Source organism: Zonotrichia albicollis, chromosome 1 (genome assembly GCF_047830755.1).
Source record: "Zonotrichia albicollis isolate bZonAlb1 chromosome 1, bZonAlb1.hap1, whole genome shotgun sequence".
NCBI classification, from domain to species: domain Eukaryota; kingdom Metazoa; phylum Chordata; class Aves; order Passeriformes; family Passerellidae; genus Zonotrichia; species Zonotrichia albicollis.
The window spans coordinates 148013128-148032859 of NC_133819.1; the positions used below are offsets into that span (position 1 = coordinate 148013128).

At 37.2% G+C, this 19732-nt stretch overlaps 1 protein-coding gene across 2 annotated transcripts in view; it reads left to right on the plus strand.

Moving 5' to 3' along the window:
* Nucleotides 1-19732, plus strand: part of KHDRBS3 (KH RNA binding domain containing, signal transduction associated 3) — a 90594-nt gene that overhangs the window by 22341 nt on the left and 48521 nt on the right. For both annotated transcript variants that reach the window (XM_026790363.2, XM_074557415.1), the window contains exons 2-4: nt 4575-4693; nt 13866-13982; nt 16119-16265. In XM_026790363.2, coding sequence (XP_026646164.1) covers nt 4575-4693; nt 13866-13982; nt 16119-16265 — 383 coding nt within the window. The remainder of the gene's footprint in view (nt 1-4574; nt 4694-13865; nt 13983-16118; nt 16266-19732) is intronic.

The following is a 19732-nucleotide window of genomic DNA, read 5'->3' on the forward strand; positions in this document are numbered from 1 at the left end:
AGAGCTTTCTGAATTGAGGAGGGTGTGACTTTTCTAAGTCAACTGTGAAGCTGTGAGAATTCACTGAAATATATTGCTGTTGGGCTATGCTTCAGTAGTTGCACAACATGCTTGATTGAGTCAGTCTAAATTTTGATGTTTCCTTTTCTTAGATACAAGGCAATAAAATTGCCCAAATAAAGCAAAATCTATTGCTTCTATTGTATAATGTTAGTAATTTTCAAACCCACTTGATTTAGGAGTATTTTTAAAGGATAATGTAATTCTTAGAATATTTTCACTTTCAAAATGAATGTGGAAACTACTTCTAGTGCAATTGCAGTGCAGTTCCATCAATGCCCTGTTCTCTTAAGCTGTGATCATGTGGATATCCTTGAATGAGCCTTGCATTTTACACTTTTTCTTCCATCCATAGCAGGAAAAAGTTACTACAAAATTATTTGGATATAATGGTGTGTTTGGTAAGACATTGAATCTCAGGAAATAAAGTAGAAACTTTCTTAAGGGTTTGCAGGCAGATTGACCTGGTTCCTGTTTCTCCTGATCTTGTGTAAAGGAAATATTGTCTTAAGGACAAATGCAGTAAACATTTCTGTTTATTTTTAGGTTGACATTAGTTCTTATATCTATTATATTGATTTACTACAGACAAATAGGGCATCACTTTGCTCAGTAGTAAACACAAGTATTTATATTGGCTTAGCTGAGGGAGCTGGAATCTTGGATTGTACTTCTGCCCCGGGAAGATTAATTCTAATTGAAGAATAATATGAAACAATTCTACTTCATCATTATCTGATGTATTTACCACTGTTGTTTGGTGAATTAAATGAGGACTAATCATTGCTTAGATCTCTGCTATGATTAAATCTAAAGAAAAAAATCCATCCATGCAGTTGTTACTGCATGCAGTTAAATTCCTGTTGCATTAGCTGCATCCTTGGTCTGAGAACATGAGATTTTAATCTCTAGCATTATGGGAAGCTTTAATCACATGTTTATTTACTTTCTGTGATCTAGGAAATGGCATTACTTCATATAGCAAAGCAGTGCAGAATGTAATCTAAGGATTAAGAAAAGGCAAATCTTCCTATCCATTTGACCTTGAAAATCTGATTGGATTTCCTGTGTGATCTGGCATGATTTTTCCCTAATTATCTAAAGCTTGATGTATGTGAATGATATTTCAAGAGCTGTGCAGATATGGATAAAATTCCAATGCTTAGCTGTATTTCCTGTTCATTTTTGATTTCAAGTGCAAAGAAATAAAAAAAAAACAGTAAAATCTGAGATAAAATGTGTTCAGTGGACTGGACTTTGTTCATGCAAAACTAAAGTCTTTTACAACAGCAATGAAGAGGAAGAAAGTCTTAAATCAGTTTGATTAACATTAGACCATAGCAGGAAAAAATTACTTAATCTTACTTTGTACTGCTTTGGCAATGGTCTATAGCTGTTTGTTAGGAAAGTAATTTGTCTTTAAAACAAACAGGGAAAATTGTGATCCCTTTTGCTGAGAGCTGATTTGCAACCTCCTAGTGCGTTTCAGTAGCTTCTTCAAGCTAAAAAAAAGTTGTTTAAACAGTGCAAGTAAAAGAATAAAGGGTTTTTGCTTAAAATGGTCAATAAAGTGTGTAGATCCTTGGCTTAGGAAAACTGATTTTTGGAGTAAGTAATGGGTTTCTTTTAATAACTTTAGTGGCTTGAAGCTCAGTATCTACCACAGCAAGAAGAGAATGGTCTTTTTATGTTTTTTATCAGCTCAAAGTAGTCCCATATTATGAACATATTTAGCATTAATCACATTGTTGCAACCAAGTCCTTCAAATACCAATTCAAATAACTTTTCTGAGCTCAAGTATTTAGGAAATACAATTAGCACTGTATTGATCTCTTAGGGGATTTATGCAGCTGGCTCAGCTGAAGAATTTTACTGAGGTAGAACTCTGTGCTTAACTCTTCAACTGCATTTTAAGTGCATCTGAGGTGTCTGAAACAACTCATTTCCAGGTGTAATTTTTTTTGGCAATTTCTAGGAAGTTCCTTAGGCCACTGCTGATTCATAAAGTTGTGGTTCTCACTTTCAGGTGGGCAGGGGGATTGCAGTGTATGCCATGCTGTGCATTTGGGGAAAACAGCATATGGCTCAACATGAGAAAACAAATTTTTAGCTTTACCAGTTCATAAAAACTTGGTGGACTTTGATGTTGAAGGTACTTTTATTTTGTAAGTTTAGATTCTTCAGGAAAACGTCCTTTACTGTAACAGTAATTACAGTGAGTGAGGACTCATAAATGTCTTACATCAGGCTGGGGTCAGTTGAACTGCCTGGGAGGTCTTGGTGCATTTCTCTGTCACAAAAAAATACAGCAAAATGCATTAATTGAATTTAATATTTAATGGCGTTTACCTGTGCTTTTCTGACTTAGAAAAAATTTTAGTCCTAACATTTAAAATCAATATGAAATCAAATAATATCAAATTTTGTTGCAACTGCATTTGCTTCAGTCATTACAAATGGATGTATTTTTACTACAGTTTTGATAATCAGCATTTCATGGTGTAAATTATTGCTAAAGATTAGCAAATTGATGGTCAGTTTTAAGCTTTGAATGTTTATACTAACAGAGTAACACCACCAGCAGCCTTAAAATTTAGTTTTGTGTTTCTACTTGTATAAAATAAAAGCTTTTAAGTACCTAATCTTATTTTTCAAGAGAAATCAAAGAGCTTTGTCACTGCTGCCCTTGTTATAGGAGGAAAGAGCAGTGTTACAGGTGTATCTACATTTGAATGCTGTGACAGTATTATGATTTTACACCTGAATCTGATCTTTGGAAACTTTGACTTCTAAATGGTACCAGTCACCTGATTCCTGAATGGAAACATCACACTAATTACACTATAAAATTTTAGTCTTAATTTCACCTGGAAATGGGTTCCACACAAATTTACATTTGTTTAATTGCCCATAATTCCCTAGTCTGTAATGTGGCATTTCCAAATTTCCCTTTTTACCTAGATTTTGAATATTGAAATATTCTTGAATATTGAATATTCTTCAGTGTTTGTTAGCTGGTGGGATAATGGTGCTGGAGACTTTTTTTTTTTATTAAGCATGATGTAACAAAGGACATACTGGAGCAAGGTTGCTTTGATAGGGCTTCTCCAGAATTTTTACATTGCTACAATCCATAGGAATCAAAACTTCATAGAGACTTGACAAGAAGTTTTAAAAGTACAGCTGGGGAATTCTTTTCCTTCAAGAAGCCTTCAAATAGTCTGAGGCTGGCTTGACTTCCTTAGTTTTCAGGACTGAACAGTAACTTGGATAAATTGTTTATTTCCTGTTTTGTGTTAGTGAAGTTAAAACTTGCATGGAAGATAAGTCTCAGTTGTTAAAAAAGATGTTGGCATCTTAATTCTGTAGTGGTAAATTGAAATGGACTGGTATTCATTAAACAAATCTGCTAATAATGCATGGATTTTTTCCATAGTTAGAAATTGGTTGGTTTATTCTGTTTTTCATTGGACCTAATTTCAAACCAGACTGTCTTTGAAGGTGTACTAAAGGCTGTTTTTTCCTATATTTTTGATTGGTTTCTTTGTGTTCAAGTTTTCATTACAGTCTCCTCTCAGCCTAAGATCACATTCCTGTTAAAGAAACTGCAGGGTTTTGATGAATGTCTTTAATTTCTAGTGGTCCAGTAGAGCAGAAGGGTGTTTCTGTTGTAACAGATGATATATGGAGATGCTTGTGGAGGACAAGTGCTAGATTCCCACAGCAGAGCTTCTCTGGCACTTGTGAAATTGGTTGGGTTTTGGTGTGTGCTAACATCTTCAGTGCTGCAGCATGATGGACCCAGTCCACAAAACTGCTTCACTTCATCTCCCTGTGTGCTCCTCATGAATCCTCTCTAATGAAATGAAATCTGCAGCTTTTCATTAGCACACTGGAGAGTCAATATTTGGAGAAAAGTATAATCAAGAGTCAGTTTTGTGTGTATCTCTGGAATGAATTGAGTCATGCAAGCCAGGGTTTGAACTTGTAAATCCCGTTCCTAATAATGTCATTGTTGGTATAACACTAATCTCGGATTTTTGGGTATGATCTATGTGCCTCAATTACATTTCTGAAATTCCAAAAGATTAACTTGACATTTGTTCCTCAGTCCACTGTAGAAAACCACCATTAAAACTGATTCTTTATTTATAGAAGAGGAAGAAAATTGTTGAATATTAAACTATGCTATGTTTTTTAATTTATACATGCTCAAAGGTATATAGGAATAGTTTTCACTAATTGAGCCATATAAAAAATGTATCCTAAGTGTTAAATGAGTACAGTATTTGCAATGCTAATTCAAGGTGCTGGTATAAACATTAATATACAAAAAAGGGAAACATGCTTTATCCTATTGGCCTTGTATAACCAATTACATATATTGATTACATAATATGTCATAACTATGTCCTACAGTATTAGCTTTGGAATGTATGTATACTGAATATGAAGATTCTTGGCTTTTAGATTGTTGCATTAGACTAAAAAAAATAACTTTTTTCTTTAACAGAAATTGAAAAATTCCAAAAAGGGGAAGGAAAGGAAGAAGAAAAGTATATTGATGTAGTCATCAATAAGAATATGAAGTTGGGACAAAAAGTTCTGATTCCAGTAAAACAATTCCCTAAGGTAAGCCCAGTTTTCATATTTGATAAATATTAGTTCTTATAAAAGATATTTCACTAGTATCTTAACTATTCTTTAATGTTACATTTAAAATTATTAACAGTCACTACTGTTACTCTTCTGCAATTGTTTCTGTAAGAGCTCTAAGGTGATTCTTTTCATTCTTCATTTGTTGGAATAAATGTGCAGGAAAGGGGTGGTGGTCACACAAAATAGTATGTTGAGAGCAATAATTGAGCCATGGTTTTGGGATAGCAGGATTCTCCTCTTCTGAATATCAAGAGGAAAAACAAGTTTTGAAGTTGAATCTGATGCCAGACTTTGAAACTTTCTTATTGTAGCTGGAAGTGCAGCTTAAAATGCACCATTAAGGAACTAATTGTGAAAATTTTCTTCTCATCCTCTTAAGTTTCAGCCATTGTTATTCTTGAATGAATTATAGCTTGACTGCTAAATTATGCAGTCTGTTCTGGAGGGGTAGAGACTGCTTCATTAATATCTTTGCCCACCATGAATTCTTAACACTTCTTTACTGCCAAGTATTATCCTGCACTAAAATATTGCTGCCTGGAAGCATTTATGCAACATTCAGTAGGCTGTGGAACTTTATTATTTTGGTGGTGCTTGGAATTTTAAGGTTAATGTTATGACAATCAGATTAGCATTTTTTTAATTTGTTTGAAATGGCTTTTTCTTCCTACTAGAAATTTCAAGACTATCTGTTCATGGAGGGGAAAAAAAGTCACCATTCTTCCCTTCTGTTTAGGAAAACCTTTTAATTGTTTTTTTTTTTCTTTTTTTTTTCTGCACAGTATCAGTGTTTTTCTCACAGGCCTGTGCAGGATAACTTGCAGGGATTTCTTTGCTGCTGTTCCAAATTTCATTAAATATTCTTTGAGCGAGTGCAAGGCTGCACATCATGTAGGCACCTCTTTGGAATTCTGACTAAAGTCATCTTTATGGCTAAGTAGAGCTATAAACAAACATGCAGAAGCATGAAGATGGGAAGGTAAAATACAGGAACTCCTTACTCCATGGTCAGTGTTTGCAAACAGGATGTTTTTCTTCTAAATGTTAAGATGTAGGTACTTGAGCTCAGGGGCAAGAGAGGCAAACTGGCTATTAAAAAGGGAAACACTGCCTGCTGAAAGATACTTCTGCTTCTTTATCTAGTGTCAACTTTCCTTACATGACTAAACACTGAAATTATTTAGGATAGCTAGCAGGTAAGCCCTTGCCATATTTTGGGTGGCTAAAGATGCTCTGCTGTTTCATTCTGACCCATAAAGACACTGAGCTGGAATAAAGCCTGCTGTTTGCTATGGAAAGAATCCTGAACTTATGTCCAGCCAGGTCCAGAGGTGCAAAATAAAGCAACTGTGCAGAACAGACATGTCATGTGAGTTCCTTCATCTCTACTAGGACTGCTCCACAGAAAGGAAAATATCTCTATTCACATAAATCTCTCTTCTGCCTGAGTGAATAAAATCCTAGATACTTAATATTTAAGAATAATTTTACCCCAATATTTGGGGGCTCAACTTCTCTCAGAAATTTCCATTTTATTGCATGTAAATGGATATTTGATGAAGGTTGCTCATTAAAGGTTCTGTAGAGTCAAAATGAGCTAAAATTTCTCTCTGTATAGGGAGTATCAGTTCCGAATTATGATAGGTACTCCTGATACCTCTGAAAAGCACCTGCCCTAAACCACAGCAAGTCACTGCAATTTGCTGTCACTTGGTATTAGAACCAGACTTGTGGTTTTATTTTTGAGATTGAATAAATTATGATACATTGTATGAAATGACATAACTTCAACATGGCAAACTAAGAACCTTGTCCTGGCATACTGTAATCTGCAGTAAGTGACATGAGTTTTAGATGCCTGAATGTGGGAGAACAAAATCTTTTTGCATCAATAAACTTTTGACGTGCTAATCCTATTTGTATTTTATGTCTTCAGAGGAGGGATCAGAAGTTAGAGATGCTTTGTCAAGATTTGTGTGATGGGTATGGGGTTGTTCCAATCATCCTGGTTCCCCTGAACTCTACGTAGAGTGCATGTGTTGGATATTTATCCATGTTGGCTGATTGGTGACAGCCAAGGTGGCTTCACTAAGGACAAGATGTGCATGACAAAACTGGTGAACTCCTTTGACAGGGTTGGTAGATAATTATTCCTTGGTTTACATTTGCCAGGGATGACTCTGGGAAAGATAGATGCCTCTGCTGTTTGTTTATATTGATATTTAATTAATCATATCCTAATTTTTTGTTATAAAAGAGGTCTGTGAACCAAAACAACCCATCAGTGCCCTGCCCCCAAGCAAGACAACTTGCTAGACCTGAAATGTATATTACATTGCCTTTTCCTTCTTTCAAACTTTTCTGTAACTCTGATTCCTTGAATAAATCATATAATAGCCTCAGCACAGGTCAGGCAGTTCAGGCTCTGATCAGATCAGCCTGGCATGGTAATGCCTGCTCACATTTCCTGTCCTGTCACATCCATTCTCATGAGCCCATGGCTGGGTCCTGTGCAATTACCTCTGACAGCCCTGCAAGGTGACAGGTTAAGTGCAGCAGAAGCTCTTCAACTAAAGTGCAGAGCAGCTGGGTTTCTGTTGGAAAAGAAACTGGTAGACCTCACATTCAAAAGTGTGTATTGCACGCTTTTGGGCATATTTGCTCACCCCTGAAAAATGATGAGGTTTTGATCTTTTGCTTAGTACAGAGATAGTTGAGTGTTCCTGGTGATGTGGTTGATTGGCCTCCTGCCTGAGAGCTCTTGGTTCTTTCTGTGATGCTCTGTAATTAAATACTTTAGCTGAGAACCTTTGTCTTACTCAACCCTTGGCAGTGTTAGTTAACATGCTTAATCTTATGCTACAGATAGTTGGTCTAAATGGGATTTTTTCATACCTGGGCCTTGATAGAAGGTGATGGAATAACCAAGACAACCTGAATTTTGTCTGTGCTATGAAATAACTCAAGATGGTTAGTCCCAGGGGTTATGTTCAGTTTCTCCTTGACTTTGAATTATTAGTTGAATAAATTTCCTTGTGTTACTTACAGACTCCTGTAAAAAAAGTCCCTGATTTACTGTGTCTTGATATGGTGACAGATAGCTGGTCTTACCTGGTAAGACAAAACCTTATGGAAGCTCCTTTATAGATTACAGGCTCAGTCACATCTTTTCAAAATATGGTTGTGCAGGGTCTTAGAGTTTTTTGGTTTGGTTCAGCTCTGCAGATGCCTCCAAGAGGCCTGAAGAGCTGTGATACAGAAATTAATCTGAGGTATTTAGGGGAAGCTTGAATAAGCTTTGGTAGTGCTGTCTGCAGTCCTGTTGTAACTGGGACATCTACTACAAGTAAGGATTAGTGAGGTTGGGCTTTTGTGCAGCCTTATAGGAAAAGGGCCAACCTTTTGAGGTAAACCTGATTTCTAAATCAAGTTACCTATAGAAAGGAGTCTGTGTGCATGCTGGGTGTTGAAGCTGCAGGTAGTGGAATGAGATCTTGTTAGCTCAGGGCACTGAGGTTAGAGGGACTTGCTCTTTGAGCTGGTGAATTCCTCAACTGACTCTGGGTTGTGCATGAGAATGTGATGCTTAAACCTGTATTTCTGTTGTGTTTCATGCTTGAAAATCTTCAAACTTACACAGACTTAAAGGCATACAAAGTGAGCTAGCCACTCGAGGAAGGTCCTGATGCTGTTGTGGAGGGACTGTAGATCTGTCCCAGCTCTGCTATGAGGAGCCATCATGTGTGAAAGGTGTTTCAGAACTTTGTTGTGTAGCTGTGAGGCAGGAAGGCGTTACCCCCTCCCATACATTTAATGAATATACATTGTGAAGTAGTTTAGTCTCAGAACCTGATTTTGCTCTGACAGTTTGCTGAACTTGGGTGTTCTGAATTAAGTGGAAAAAATAGCTTCCATGGGTGGTAAATGGAATCATGATGGCTTTCCATGAGATGGATCAAAACTGTGGGGAATAATTATTTCCATTTTGACAGGCTACCATTTTAAAAATTGCCCATAGATCTACACTTAAATACTGGGTAAATCTCAGAAGTTAGGAAGAAATGGTCTGTTTTTCCCCAAAGTGATACTTTAAATGTATTTTCTCAAAAGTTACTGACTTGTGGAACTGGTATCCATTTAAGCCTTTTATCTCAACTTTTAAAGTGAAAATACCTGTTCTAAAATATCATTGTCATATACAATATATCTGTCGTTGTTATGTAAAGTCATGGAGAGATTAATATTTTATTCACATGACTAGTTAGAAAGCAATTTTTCATAATAGCTCATTTCTTAAAGCAGAAATGAGAAAATGTCATTGCATAACCAGAAGTAATGTGGAGAAATAAGCATCAATAGTAATCACAGAGAAAACTTCTGAGCAGCTTTATAGCAAAATTTTCTGCTATGAATAAATGTTTAAAGACTTATTATCATGTTACATGAAGCAGAGTAGTTTGTGGTGTAACATTGATGCTTGAAGCACTTACCTTTCTATAAAAACTTTATCTTTCTGAGATGAATAGGAAAAACCTTGAAGCTTGCCTTGTTTCAGGTCATTCCAGGGGAAAGTGCTCTGAATCTTAACTTTTTTTTTTCTAGTGACCCTGTCACAGAGAAACCATTGCAGAAAACTAATATATGAAGAAAGCTTTCCATGGCTTTAATAACAATGGAGTGCTTAAGGCTTTACAGGAAAGCATTTGGTCAAGCATTTATACTTTCACTAAGTGTTTTAAGCTGGATGAACCATTCTTAGCAGACTTGCCTTGGTTGGGGATAAACAAGGATTACTTTTTCTATTATATCCCCTTTTCTGTAATATATACATTTAAAAATGTGGTAACACTGGCATTAATTTTTGTTGTTGTTGTTGTTGTTATAATTCATATAGTAGATCAAATGGTTCTGCAGAGAATATAATGTTATTTGAATATTCTTTGTAACTGTGTTTCTCCAGAAATGTTTTCAGGGAATAGTTTCAAGCAGTGCTGTGGTAAGGAAGCAAATCTCTAGACAACTGTTCAACTCATGTTTTGATTTGGTGATTCTGAGGAAATGGGTGCTACAGAGTGATGCCCATAATCTCCATTGTATGATAACTGAAAAAGTGCTTCTTAAAATGAGGATTTATGAACAGCTGAGAAAGGAGATAATTTTGAAGCAAAAAGCTTAAAAAAATTTTTTCGTTGCTTCTATTTTGAAAGATGCTTTATATTTAAGATGTATTTTAAATTGGAGATTTTTTTACAGACTTTGGAATAATCTGTACAAGGGAAACACATGCCCTCCTTCAGTACAGTTAACCAGTATTTGCCAGCCAGTAGACACCACGGTCAAGATAAAAATCCCATGTTTCAGGAATTTGAGGAAGGGCTGTTGTACTGCATGTTGTATCTTTACCCACCAAGTAAACCAGTTCTCAGATTTTAGGAATAAGAGCTCCTTTCAAATCTTGCATACTTTTGCTCAAACAAATGTATTATCAGATGATACTTTGTTCAGAAGGTACAATTTTTCAACAGCAGAGAATTACTTGGTTAGAAGTGTAACTGAGGTGCTAATTTTTCCCATTTTATCTAATTGTTTCCTCCCAGGTCTGTTTATCAGAGTTATGATATTGTTTTTGCAAAGATGTAATTTTGCTTGAGATACCATATTTGCCAAATCCTTCAGAGCTGGTCTAGAAGCAATTTTGAGTTGGGGACTTCATCTCCTCTTTTATATGCCATTGTCCATAGTTTACTGGAATTTACCTGCTACATTAGAAGCTGTCTTAGTGCAGAGACAATTCCTAATTTGACAAAGGTGATCCAGTGTAGAGTGACATTTATTGTCGACTCTTAAGAGTTCATCTGTCCTGTAGAACTGAAAACTTCACCAGCTTGCACTGGAGTACAGTGGGACTGCTTTTATACAATGTTAAGATGAAGGTGGTGAAGGTAAGGACAATTTTTGGTATTTACAGCAGTTTGGAGGTGATTGTGCTGTTTGAGAGGGGTTAGTAAAGAGGGGAGTCTGGCATGTCTGATTCTGTTCCAGCACTAGTGAATGTGACTGGTGTGACTCAGGCAGAGCAGCTCAGATTTCTGTTTGTTACTATCCACTGTACCTAATTCAGAGATAGTTTATAAGCTTGAGTTCAGTTATAAACCTGAATTTGTTCTTTGTTCTTGTGCTCTTGGGGCAAATAAACCCTAAATGTGGAACGTGGATAGCAACTTGTATGTGAGAATTCTTGTGTAAGAGCTTATCTGGATCTGCCAGGCTGACTTGCTTCTGTAACACCAGCATATAAACAGGATTTGTTAATTTTGTAAGTAACATTTCTTTTACTGTGTGCTGGATTTGTACCCTTAGGTTTGAGGTAGTCTATTATATGATTGAAAGCAGTGTATAAGTAATAGTAGTAACTTAATGACTGATACTTTGAGTGTTTCTCTATCTATGAAATATCTCAAAATAAACCTTTGATCACATGTTCCAATTTGATGTAAAAGGGAGATAAACCAATAGTTTGAACAAAATGCATTGCATGTTCAAAGTAAATAATCTGTTCTCTACTGTAAGGATTCCTTCAATATCCATAAATGGGTTTTATTTGTGGAATAAGCAACTGAAATGTTCCAAAGCCTCTCAGTTTTATGTGGGAGCAAAAATGCTTTCTGAGTGTGTTTCAAGCCATATTTTACTAACTTTTGTTTGTGCTTTTAAGCTACACCTATAAACATTGTGCTTTTAAATTAGCAGAATTTCAGACTTGCAACACAAGTTTCTTATGCTTCAGACTTGTCAAATCAAATATTTGGAGTCTCGGTTCACAGAGAAGAATAGTTCAGTGGATCTCAGGATGCGGACAATACATTTTCATGTTCATTAAGTGTGTCTAGAACATGTCATCTGTGCAGTCCTTGTACAGCTTCTGTAGTGTCTGACTTTGGCACTAGAGCTTTCATGGTTTTTAAAAGATGAAAACTTTTGGAGGTATTTAAGTTTGGTACATCAAGTTTTAGATTTACACAACATTAAACTACTTGGTTTTAACTGAAAGAATATAGCTGCAGTAAAGAGTGTTTACTTTTGTTCCCAGTAGCTTAAAAAGCTGTTATAAATAGGCATAAGTAATCTTAAGTAATGCTTGAAAAACTGAGGTGGTGTTCCTCTACATGAAAGATTTACTTTGAGCTGAACTATGAGCTTCCTTTAAGGAAACTCTCGCTAAGAAGTAATCGACTTCTCAAGGTTCAAATCTGTTACAAATTGTTTCAATTGGTTTGCTTTCCTTAGTTATATCTTCAGACACAGTAAAATCAGAAGTCCAAGATAAAGGAATCTCTAGAGAACATCTGTGCCTTCAGATGTTCAACCTTCTGTTGAAATAACGATTGTAAATTAAATTGCACAGGACCCCATCAGTGGCCTTGTGTCCTGAATATTCTCAGCAAGGGAAATTTTTGCCTGTATCTGTTCAGTCTCTCTGATTAATATTTTTATTGACTGTATCTTAGGACCTATATGAAAAAAATGGACAACTCTAAAAAAAAAAAAAAAAAAAATTTCCTGAGAATTTTTTGATGTGACCCGATAATTTCAGAAAAGGCTGGTTCATACAAGCTTAAATTTAATAAGCTCTGTGGACTTTAGTGATCTGTAAGCCACTTTCTTAATAGTATTGTGTCAGGTCTTCATTGGGAATTGCATTTTCAACTAATAGGAGGAATAAACTTATATTTCCATATTTAGTTGACCTTTAATGCTTGTTTTCCTTTTTGTCTAAAGCTGAAAGAAATAAACTGGAGCTGTAGACTTGGTGCATTGTAGGGTGAGTGCAGCTGGACCTTTGTTCCATCAGCATTTCCAGTGTAGCAGCAGGACATTTGGGACTGCCATTGCCCCATTGTTAGGTCCTTTCAAGTAACTCCAGATGAACAGGGAGATCAGTGCAGCCCATCTGGGCTCTTCAGTGACATGGTAGTAGAGGGACAAGCAAAGAACTTCCAAACTGTTTCATAAATTTGAGGCCATAAGGCTTAAGCTTGTTTGCTGTTCAGCACCAGTATATTTTATTTCTGCCTAAAACTGTCTTTTTAACATGATTGCATCACTTCAGTTGTTGAGTGCTTCAACCTTCTTATCTGTTGCAACCAGTTTTCTAGCATTGGTTATCAGGGCAAAGGGGGAACAGTAGCTTCTTTAACCTTCCTTTTCTGATTGAGACATCTGGAGAAGCCCTTTCTGTTGCTCTTTGTGTCTTTTGCCAGATTCAGTGTCAGCTGTGCTTGGGCCTTCCTCACCCCAACTCTACACAACCAGACTTTATACTCTTCCCAGGTCACCTGTCTTAACTTCCCACTGTCTGTGTATTTATTTCTTGCCCTTTAGTTTGCCCAGCCTGTCCCTGCTCAGCCATGCGGGTCTCTTGCCTGAATTCTCGCTGCTGGGAATCACTAACTATTGTGTTCAGTAGAAGACTTCCTTAAAGATCTGCCAGCTCTGTTCCACTCCCTCATCCCTGAGGGTGCTCTCTCAGGGGATCCCGCTGACTAGCTCCCCAAAGAGCTGGAAGTCTGCTTCCCTAAAATTCATGAGCCCAGCTTTACTCCTAACCTGATCCACATCCAGTGCATGATCGCTACCTCCAATCCTGATGTCCCTATTTCCTTTGGTGACCAGCAGATCCCATAATGCCTCCTCTCTGGTAGCTCTGTCTGTAACCTGGGTCAGGAAATTGTCCCACATGCATTCCAGGGGTCTCCAGGGTTGCCTGCAGCTCTCCTTGCCACTTTGCCAGCAGACATTGGGGTGGTTGGAGTCCCTCAGCAGGACAGAAGCCTTGGGCACGATGCCTCCTGTTAGCTGGAGCAAGGGGACTTTGTCAAAGCTCCTTTTGACCAGGCAGCCTGTAGTGGACACCAGATTACCCTTGAGTTCAGATACTTCTGTTTTGCTGGAGCCACTGACATTCTATAAATTGTACTATGTGATTGTACTGAATATTTTTTAATTTATGATCTAATCATTTGCACCTATGATCAAAAGCTGTTTCAGCAAAATATCCCTTTTATTTACTCATTGCTCCTTAATTTACAATTAGAAATCCAATTAAGTTAATGTGTTGGTTTTTTGTTTGTTTGCTTTCTTACAGTTCAACTTTGTGGGAAAACTTTTGGGTCCACGTGGTAATTCTCTAAAGCGTTTACAGGAAGAAACACTGACAAAAATGTCTATTTTGGGAAAAGGTTCCATGAGGGACAAGACAAAGGTAAGGCCTGACTATATCAGTGGAGTTTTGATACTTAGCTTTAAATTTCTGAGGAGGAGAACAAACCTTGTAACGAAAATTGGAACAGATAAAACGCATCGGAGATCCTAATATTGATTATTGGTTAATGTCTCTCTTTGGGCAGCCAGGCCAAGATTCCACATGCAGTGGAATCAAGCCAATAGATGTCACATAAAGGAAGGCAGAGTATTTTATGGGAGCTAAATGTCAAAGAGGGATACTGGAATGGGAACAAGTTGTGGCTTTTGTGTTGATCTTCATGGGAAATGAAACAAACCTTGAAATGCATAATGTTTTCCCAAGGTTGTGAGATGTAGCCAGTGAGTGAGTGAGCTCATTTTCATTTGTGTGCTGGTATAAGAGTTTTAGTGTGTACTATTTTCATAGAATCACAGAATGTCCCAAGCTAGAAGGTGCCCATATGGATCATCAAAGTCCAACTTCTGTCTTTGCAAGTAATGGAGAAAGTAATGGAATCATTGCCAAGTCATGTTACAGAACTAAAATAAAATACAATAATAAAGTGAACTTAGCAAAAAAAGCACAGAGTGATCTTACAAGTTTGGTGATGGGAATGATCTTAAAAAAACCTGCATTGAAATTCTGTCTGTTTCGTTGAAGCTGCTGATTGAAATGCTTTTTTACCAGATCCTATGCAGAAAATGGTGAGTCTTCTAGTGCTTATTGCTTTTATCAGCCAACTTGATTGATAAACAGAGGAAGGAAGTTTCTTAACACTCTTTTTTCTGCACAAACTAACTGCATAGTGATTTTTTTTCCTCTTTAGGAGAAAAGGACGGGTAGCATGTGGTGCAAGTATATACTAAAAACCAGTATATAGGGAACTCAACTTTCTTCCTCCTCTGGGCTAGTGACTCGTATGTTTTGAGTAACTGTGCCTAAAGTATTTAACTGAGAAGCAGTTCCTATTAAAACTAAATATTTGAGCTGTGAATTTTATATTAGGTTACTTTCTATTTTTATGATCTCTTATTTTTATTGACAAAATAATGATTTTAGTGACAGAGTCTAATCCTGCTGAGTGACCTCTTAATATTCTTGGTCTGGGTGCTCTGACAGTGATCTAGACTGTTTTTTTTTTATTTTTCTGTTTTAAGCATTTTCATAGTTAAACACAAATCATGTTGATAAGAATGTTATTCATGAGGAGCAGAAATGGATTGCCACATATAAACTTCAACCCATAATTAGGGGTCTGCAGGGGAGATTTCAACTATCATTGCAATTTACAATTGTAGTAATCTTAAGGGTGAAGTGCTTACCTGGTGCTTGCCAAATACAGGAAGCTGCAGGGGAGTGTTAGCTTTTTAGACAACAGAACTGCTAATTATTTGATATAATGTTATCATTGTATCTTAGGACCTATATGAAAAAAAAATGGACAACTGTAATAAATACTTTTTTTTAAATGAGAAAGTAGTGTTAGTGCTGGTTTCATCCCTTTGGACTAGTCAAGTACACACAGGCAAGGGGCAGCTTGAAAAATGCAATTGCTGCCCTTTTGGTGTGTGAATATTTTGCATGTGAATGTCAGTATTTGAGAACTGAGCTCTGCTTTACTCCACTGAACTCAGCTTTGCAGTCATTGAAGCGGGTTGGGTGAAGGAAGATGAAAGAAATAAGCTTGCTACTGAAATAGCTAGTGAACCCTTTTTGCTAATGTTCTCTTCCCTCATTTCATATGCTGTTAACTTTATGTCCAAATAGCACAGTTCTGTGAAGGATGCACTCATTGGATAAAAACTGCAGTGAGAACAGCACTGTAATGCTGAGATTGAAATAATATTGGTAAAAGAAGCTTGCTCTTGTGGAATATTAGATCAAACCTGTTTCTGTAGTCTTTACTTTCAAGAAAAAAGTGTCTTCTTCATGAAACTGATGCACCTGGGAAAACTCTTGGAAGCATTCCTCCTTGTGCTACAGTTTCTGTCTGTGAGCAGAAACTGTTGGCTCTTACTTAGTGTTACTTTTTTATTTGCAGACATCTGAACATGAGTGAACAGTGTCTGCAAATTCCTCTGGAGAAACTTCAACACTTGCATTGCAATGTTTCAAACACAAATGTGTAAAAACAATCTTTTTCTTATCTTCTAGGAGGAAGAGTTGAGAAAAAGTGGAGAGGCAAAGTATTTCCACCTAAATGATGACCTACATGTTTTAATTGAGGTATTTGCTCCACCTGCAGAAGCATATGCCAGAATGGGACATGCATTGGAAGAAATCAAGAAGTTCCTCATCCCTGTTAGTATTTTTTTTTTTTAATGAGAATTCTGGTAGTCTTGAGTGAGAATTGTTATCTCTAAAACTGAGTAAGCTGGTCTAGCAAAAGTGTCCCTGCCCATTGCAGGGGGCTGGAACTAGATGATGTTTAAGATCCCTTCCAACCCAAACTGTTCTGTGATTCTGAACAGTGCACAATATTGGTCAGGTCATATTGCTTGATTTCCTTTGTGAAAGAAATGATGATTGTCAAATACTTTGCATTTTGATACAGGCAGTTTACTGGGTGAATCTGTAACTGTCCGCATAAATCTCATGACTTGATCTACAGTAAAAGAGAAACTTATTCTTGCTTAACTAATCATATGCAAGGTATCACAGACTACAAATAATTGTAAAAGTCTGTAAAATGTGTGCCTTTAATGTTTTCTGTGTAAATATGAAGCATCAGTTTAAGAATTAATACATTTGAAGCTTTAGTATTTCTCTCACCTGTAATCCTGGTTTAGTATTGAGTGCTGAGAATCAATACAGGTTTATCTTGTATCTTCATTTTTATCACAATACTAGTGATACATGAGCTATACTTGTTCTCTGGTGTATACTTCAGCTTCCATTCTATGGGTGTATAAAATGACATCTGGTTTTCAGTACAATTTTGTACTCCAGGTTTGGGATATATCCAGTTAATGGGTTTCTAATGTCTTCTATTAGAAGATAACTTTATCTGCTCCTCATGTAAGAAGCAACTGTACTTCTTTTCAATCTTAAACTGCTTGAAAAAATCCAGCCTCTCTTAGGAAGTTCTGGGGCACTTGAGGTGATGTTTCTCTGTGTGAAGTTCCCACCTGTTAAAGGGAACATTTCTTCAGCCTCTATTGGTGATCAAAGATAGTATAGAAAGCAAAGCATTCTCAAGGTGCATTGACTTCTGTTTATTTATACTGTGGAAAATGTTACCCAAGTGTTAGTGTTTATTTGTGTTAGATCTGGGAATTGTGGGGACCTGGCCAAGGAAAGCTTCCTGAGGCATGTGTGTGAGTGACAGCAGCTTGGAAATGTCTGAGTGGAGCCAGAGTGGCTGTATTGGGGACCAGCTGGGGTTGTCTCTTGTACAGTTGGTGCTGGTGACTTAACAGAGCTCCTGTGTGTATTTTGGGAGTTATAGTTGGTACCAAACCTAGTCCACATCTGTGTAACCACCCAGAGAGTGGCTGGGCACCAGAACCCCTGGGAGATGGTCACAGCACCAAGCCTGAGAGAGTTGAGGAAATGGACAATGCTCTCAGGCAATGGTGGGATTCTAGAGGTGTCCTGTGCAGGGCCAGGATTTGAACCTAAATGATTCTTCTTGGTCCTTTCCAGCTTAAGCTCTTTTATGAAACTAAGTCTCCAGGTGACTGGAGCTGTGTGCTCCTGGAGTGTTTCTTCTGACTTGTTTTTGTCTGGATGAAGTGAGTTCATGTGCCCCAATACTACACTGTGGTATGAACCAAAGGATGAAAAATGACAATTGTCAGTAAGTTCAGTAGGAATATGTCCTGATGTGAAATAACCTTATGTAGATGCACTTTAGGACAGTTAAAAAGCAAAGATGTCCTGGGTGTTAGGTTCTCATCTTATAAAAGATCAAGCTTCATATTGTACATTTGTCTGCAGGTTCCAAATTGCTTTTTTTCTTGATGCGTATGAAAAGAGATGAATGAGCATACTGCTTTCAGACATCCTAACCCATCAGACAGGGGATACTCTACAGAATATTTGTAGGAATGCTGGGCTGTCATAATGTCAAAGGTTTCTCTATTTACATGATTCATGATTTAATGGTGTGGAGAGATAAGGAGAATTAAATTATTGGCTGTTCTAGACAGCAAACAGCTGCCTTTTTTAGATAGAAATATGTTTAACTTGATAAATGTTTCTTGCACGTGCTGAGGGGACGAATACGCCTGATCCTCTTCATCAGAGGTCTTATTTTTCTTCACTGAGCTTGATTTCCCTAATGTTGCCATAAATGAGGTAAGCTTATCAAAACCTGGTCACTAGTGTGTTAAGCCAGTAGAATTACAGACTGATAATGAGCAATTCCATTGACTGGTGCTTATACACTCTTCCATCTTTATTTTTTGATCATTGCATCTTTATTATACTGAGCTGAACTGATGCTACATAATCTTCCCTGAACTGTGGGATCAAGCCAACACTGTCTTAATTTCCCTTTGGCTTTTCAAATGTAAGCTTATCAGAATTGCTCTAAATGCTTTAATCTCTTTCGCCTGCCCCCCCCTTGCAGCAGCCACTGAAGGAATAAGGAGCAGGTTTTTCTTCTCTAGAACCACTGTTTGGTTCGCTGCTGCCAAATGCAGCTTGGGTGTTTGTTTGGTTTTTTTTTTGTTTTGGTTTTTTTTTTTTGTGCTGTTTTTGTTTGGTTTTTTTTTTTCCCTTCAAGATCTGTTGAAGCTTTCTTAAGAAATTACCTGTTTTATTTCAGGAAAGATGTCCTGCTATGAGTATATATGATTATGGTCATAATTTGCATTCTCCTTACAATGTAGGCTCACTCTGATTTCTTACAGTTTTAGATGCTAGACCCAATTTATGAATATGCTTACTGTTCATTTTTCAGATCAGTGCTGAACATAACATCGTGTTTGGTGCTAGAATGCAGAATACAGAATATCCTTGTGGTAGCTGACTATAGCAAAAAAGCCTCAGTCTCTCTTATTGGATCTTTGGATCCATGGGCAAGCATCCTTGCATTGAAATTTAACCTCAAGCCGCTGCAGTGGTGTAATTTCATTTAAACTATTGGCATGACTCAACCCAAAACATAAAAAACTGGTTTTGAGGGTATTTTTGGCTGTGCTTATGTTTTCTTAAGTCTTACCTTTCTTCTGCAGTTGGAATTGTGGCTTCTTTTAGTATATGTTTTTACCTTCCTTTAAATTATCCAGACTCTTTAGTTCTCCTTATTCTGTCCAGACTCTGTTTCAGCACTCTTGTTCGAGTATTAGATTGGTGGGTGTTGTCCTTGATATTGGATATCTCAGAATTACTTCTGTCAGGTCAAAATGCCAGGTACTTTCAACCTCACCTGCCCCTGTATAATGCCAGGGTTTCAAGGCCAGCCTGGATGGAGTCCTGAGGATCCTGGTCTCATGGGAAGTGTCTCTGCCCATGGCTGGAGAGTTGGAATGAAATGGTCTTTAAGGCCCTTTCCATCCCAAACTATTCTGTGTTTCTATGGCTATGGCAGTTTTGGCCATTAGAACTTAGCCTGTTTTGCTTAATTTTTGAGCAGGGGCAGTCATTTGTTTTCTGACAGATACAGCACTAATTACCCTTTGCCTTTGGTTACCAGAGATTCTTGTTTTCCTTGTCTTTAAAGCCAAGTATAGACATGTCTTTGAGAGAACAATCTATGCCAGTTATATGACAATGTGAACAGGATTCATAACCTTTTCCTGTAGTTTGTCCTACCATCTGCA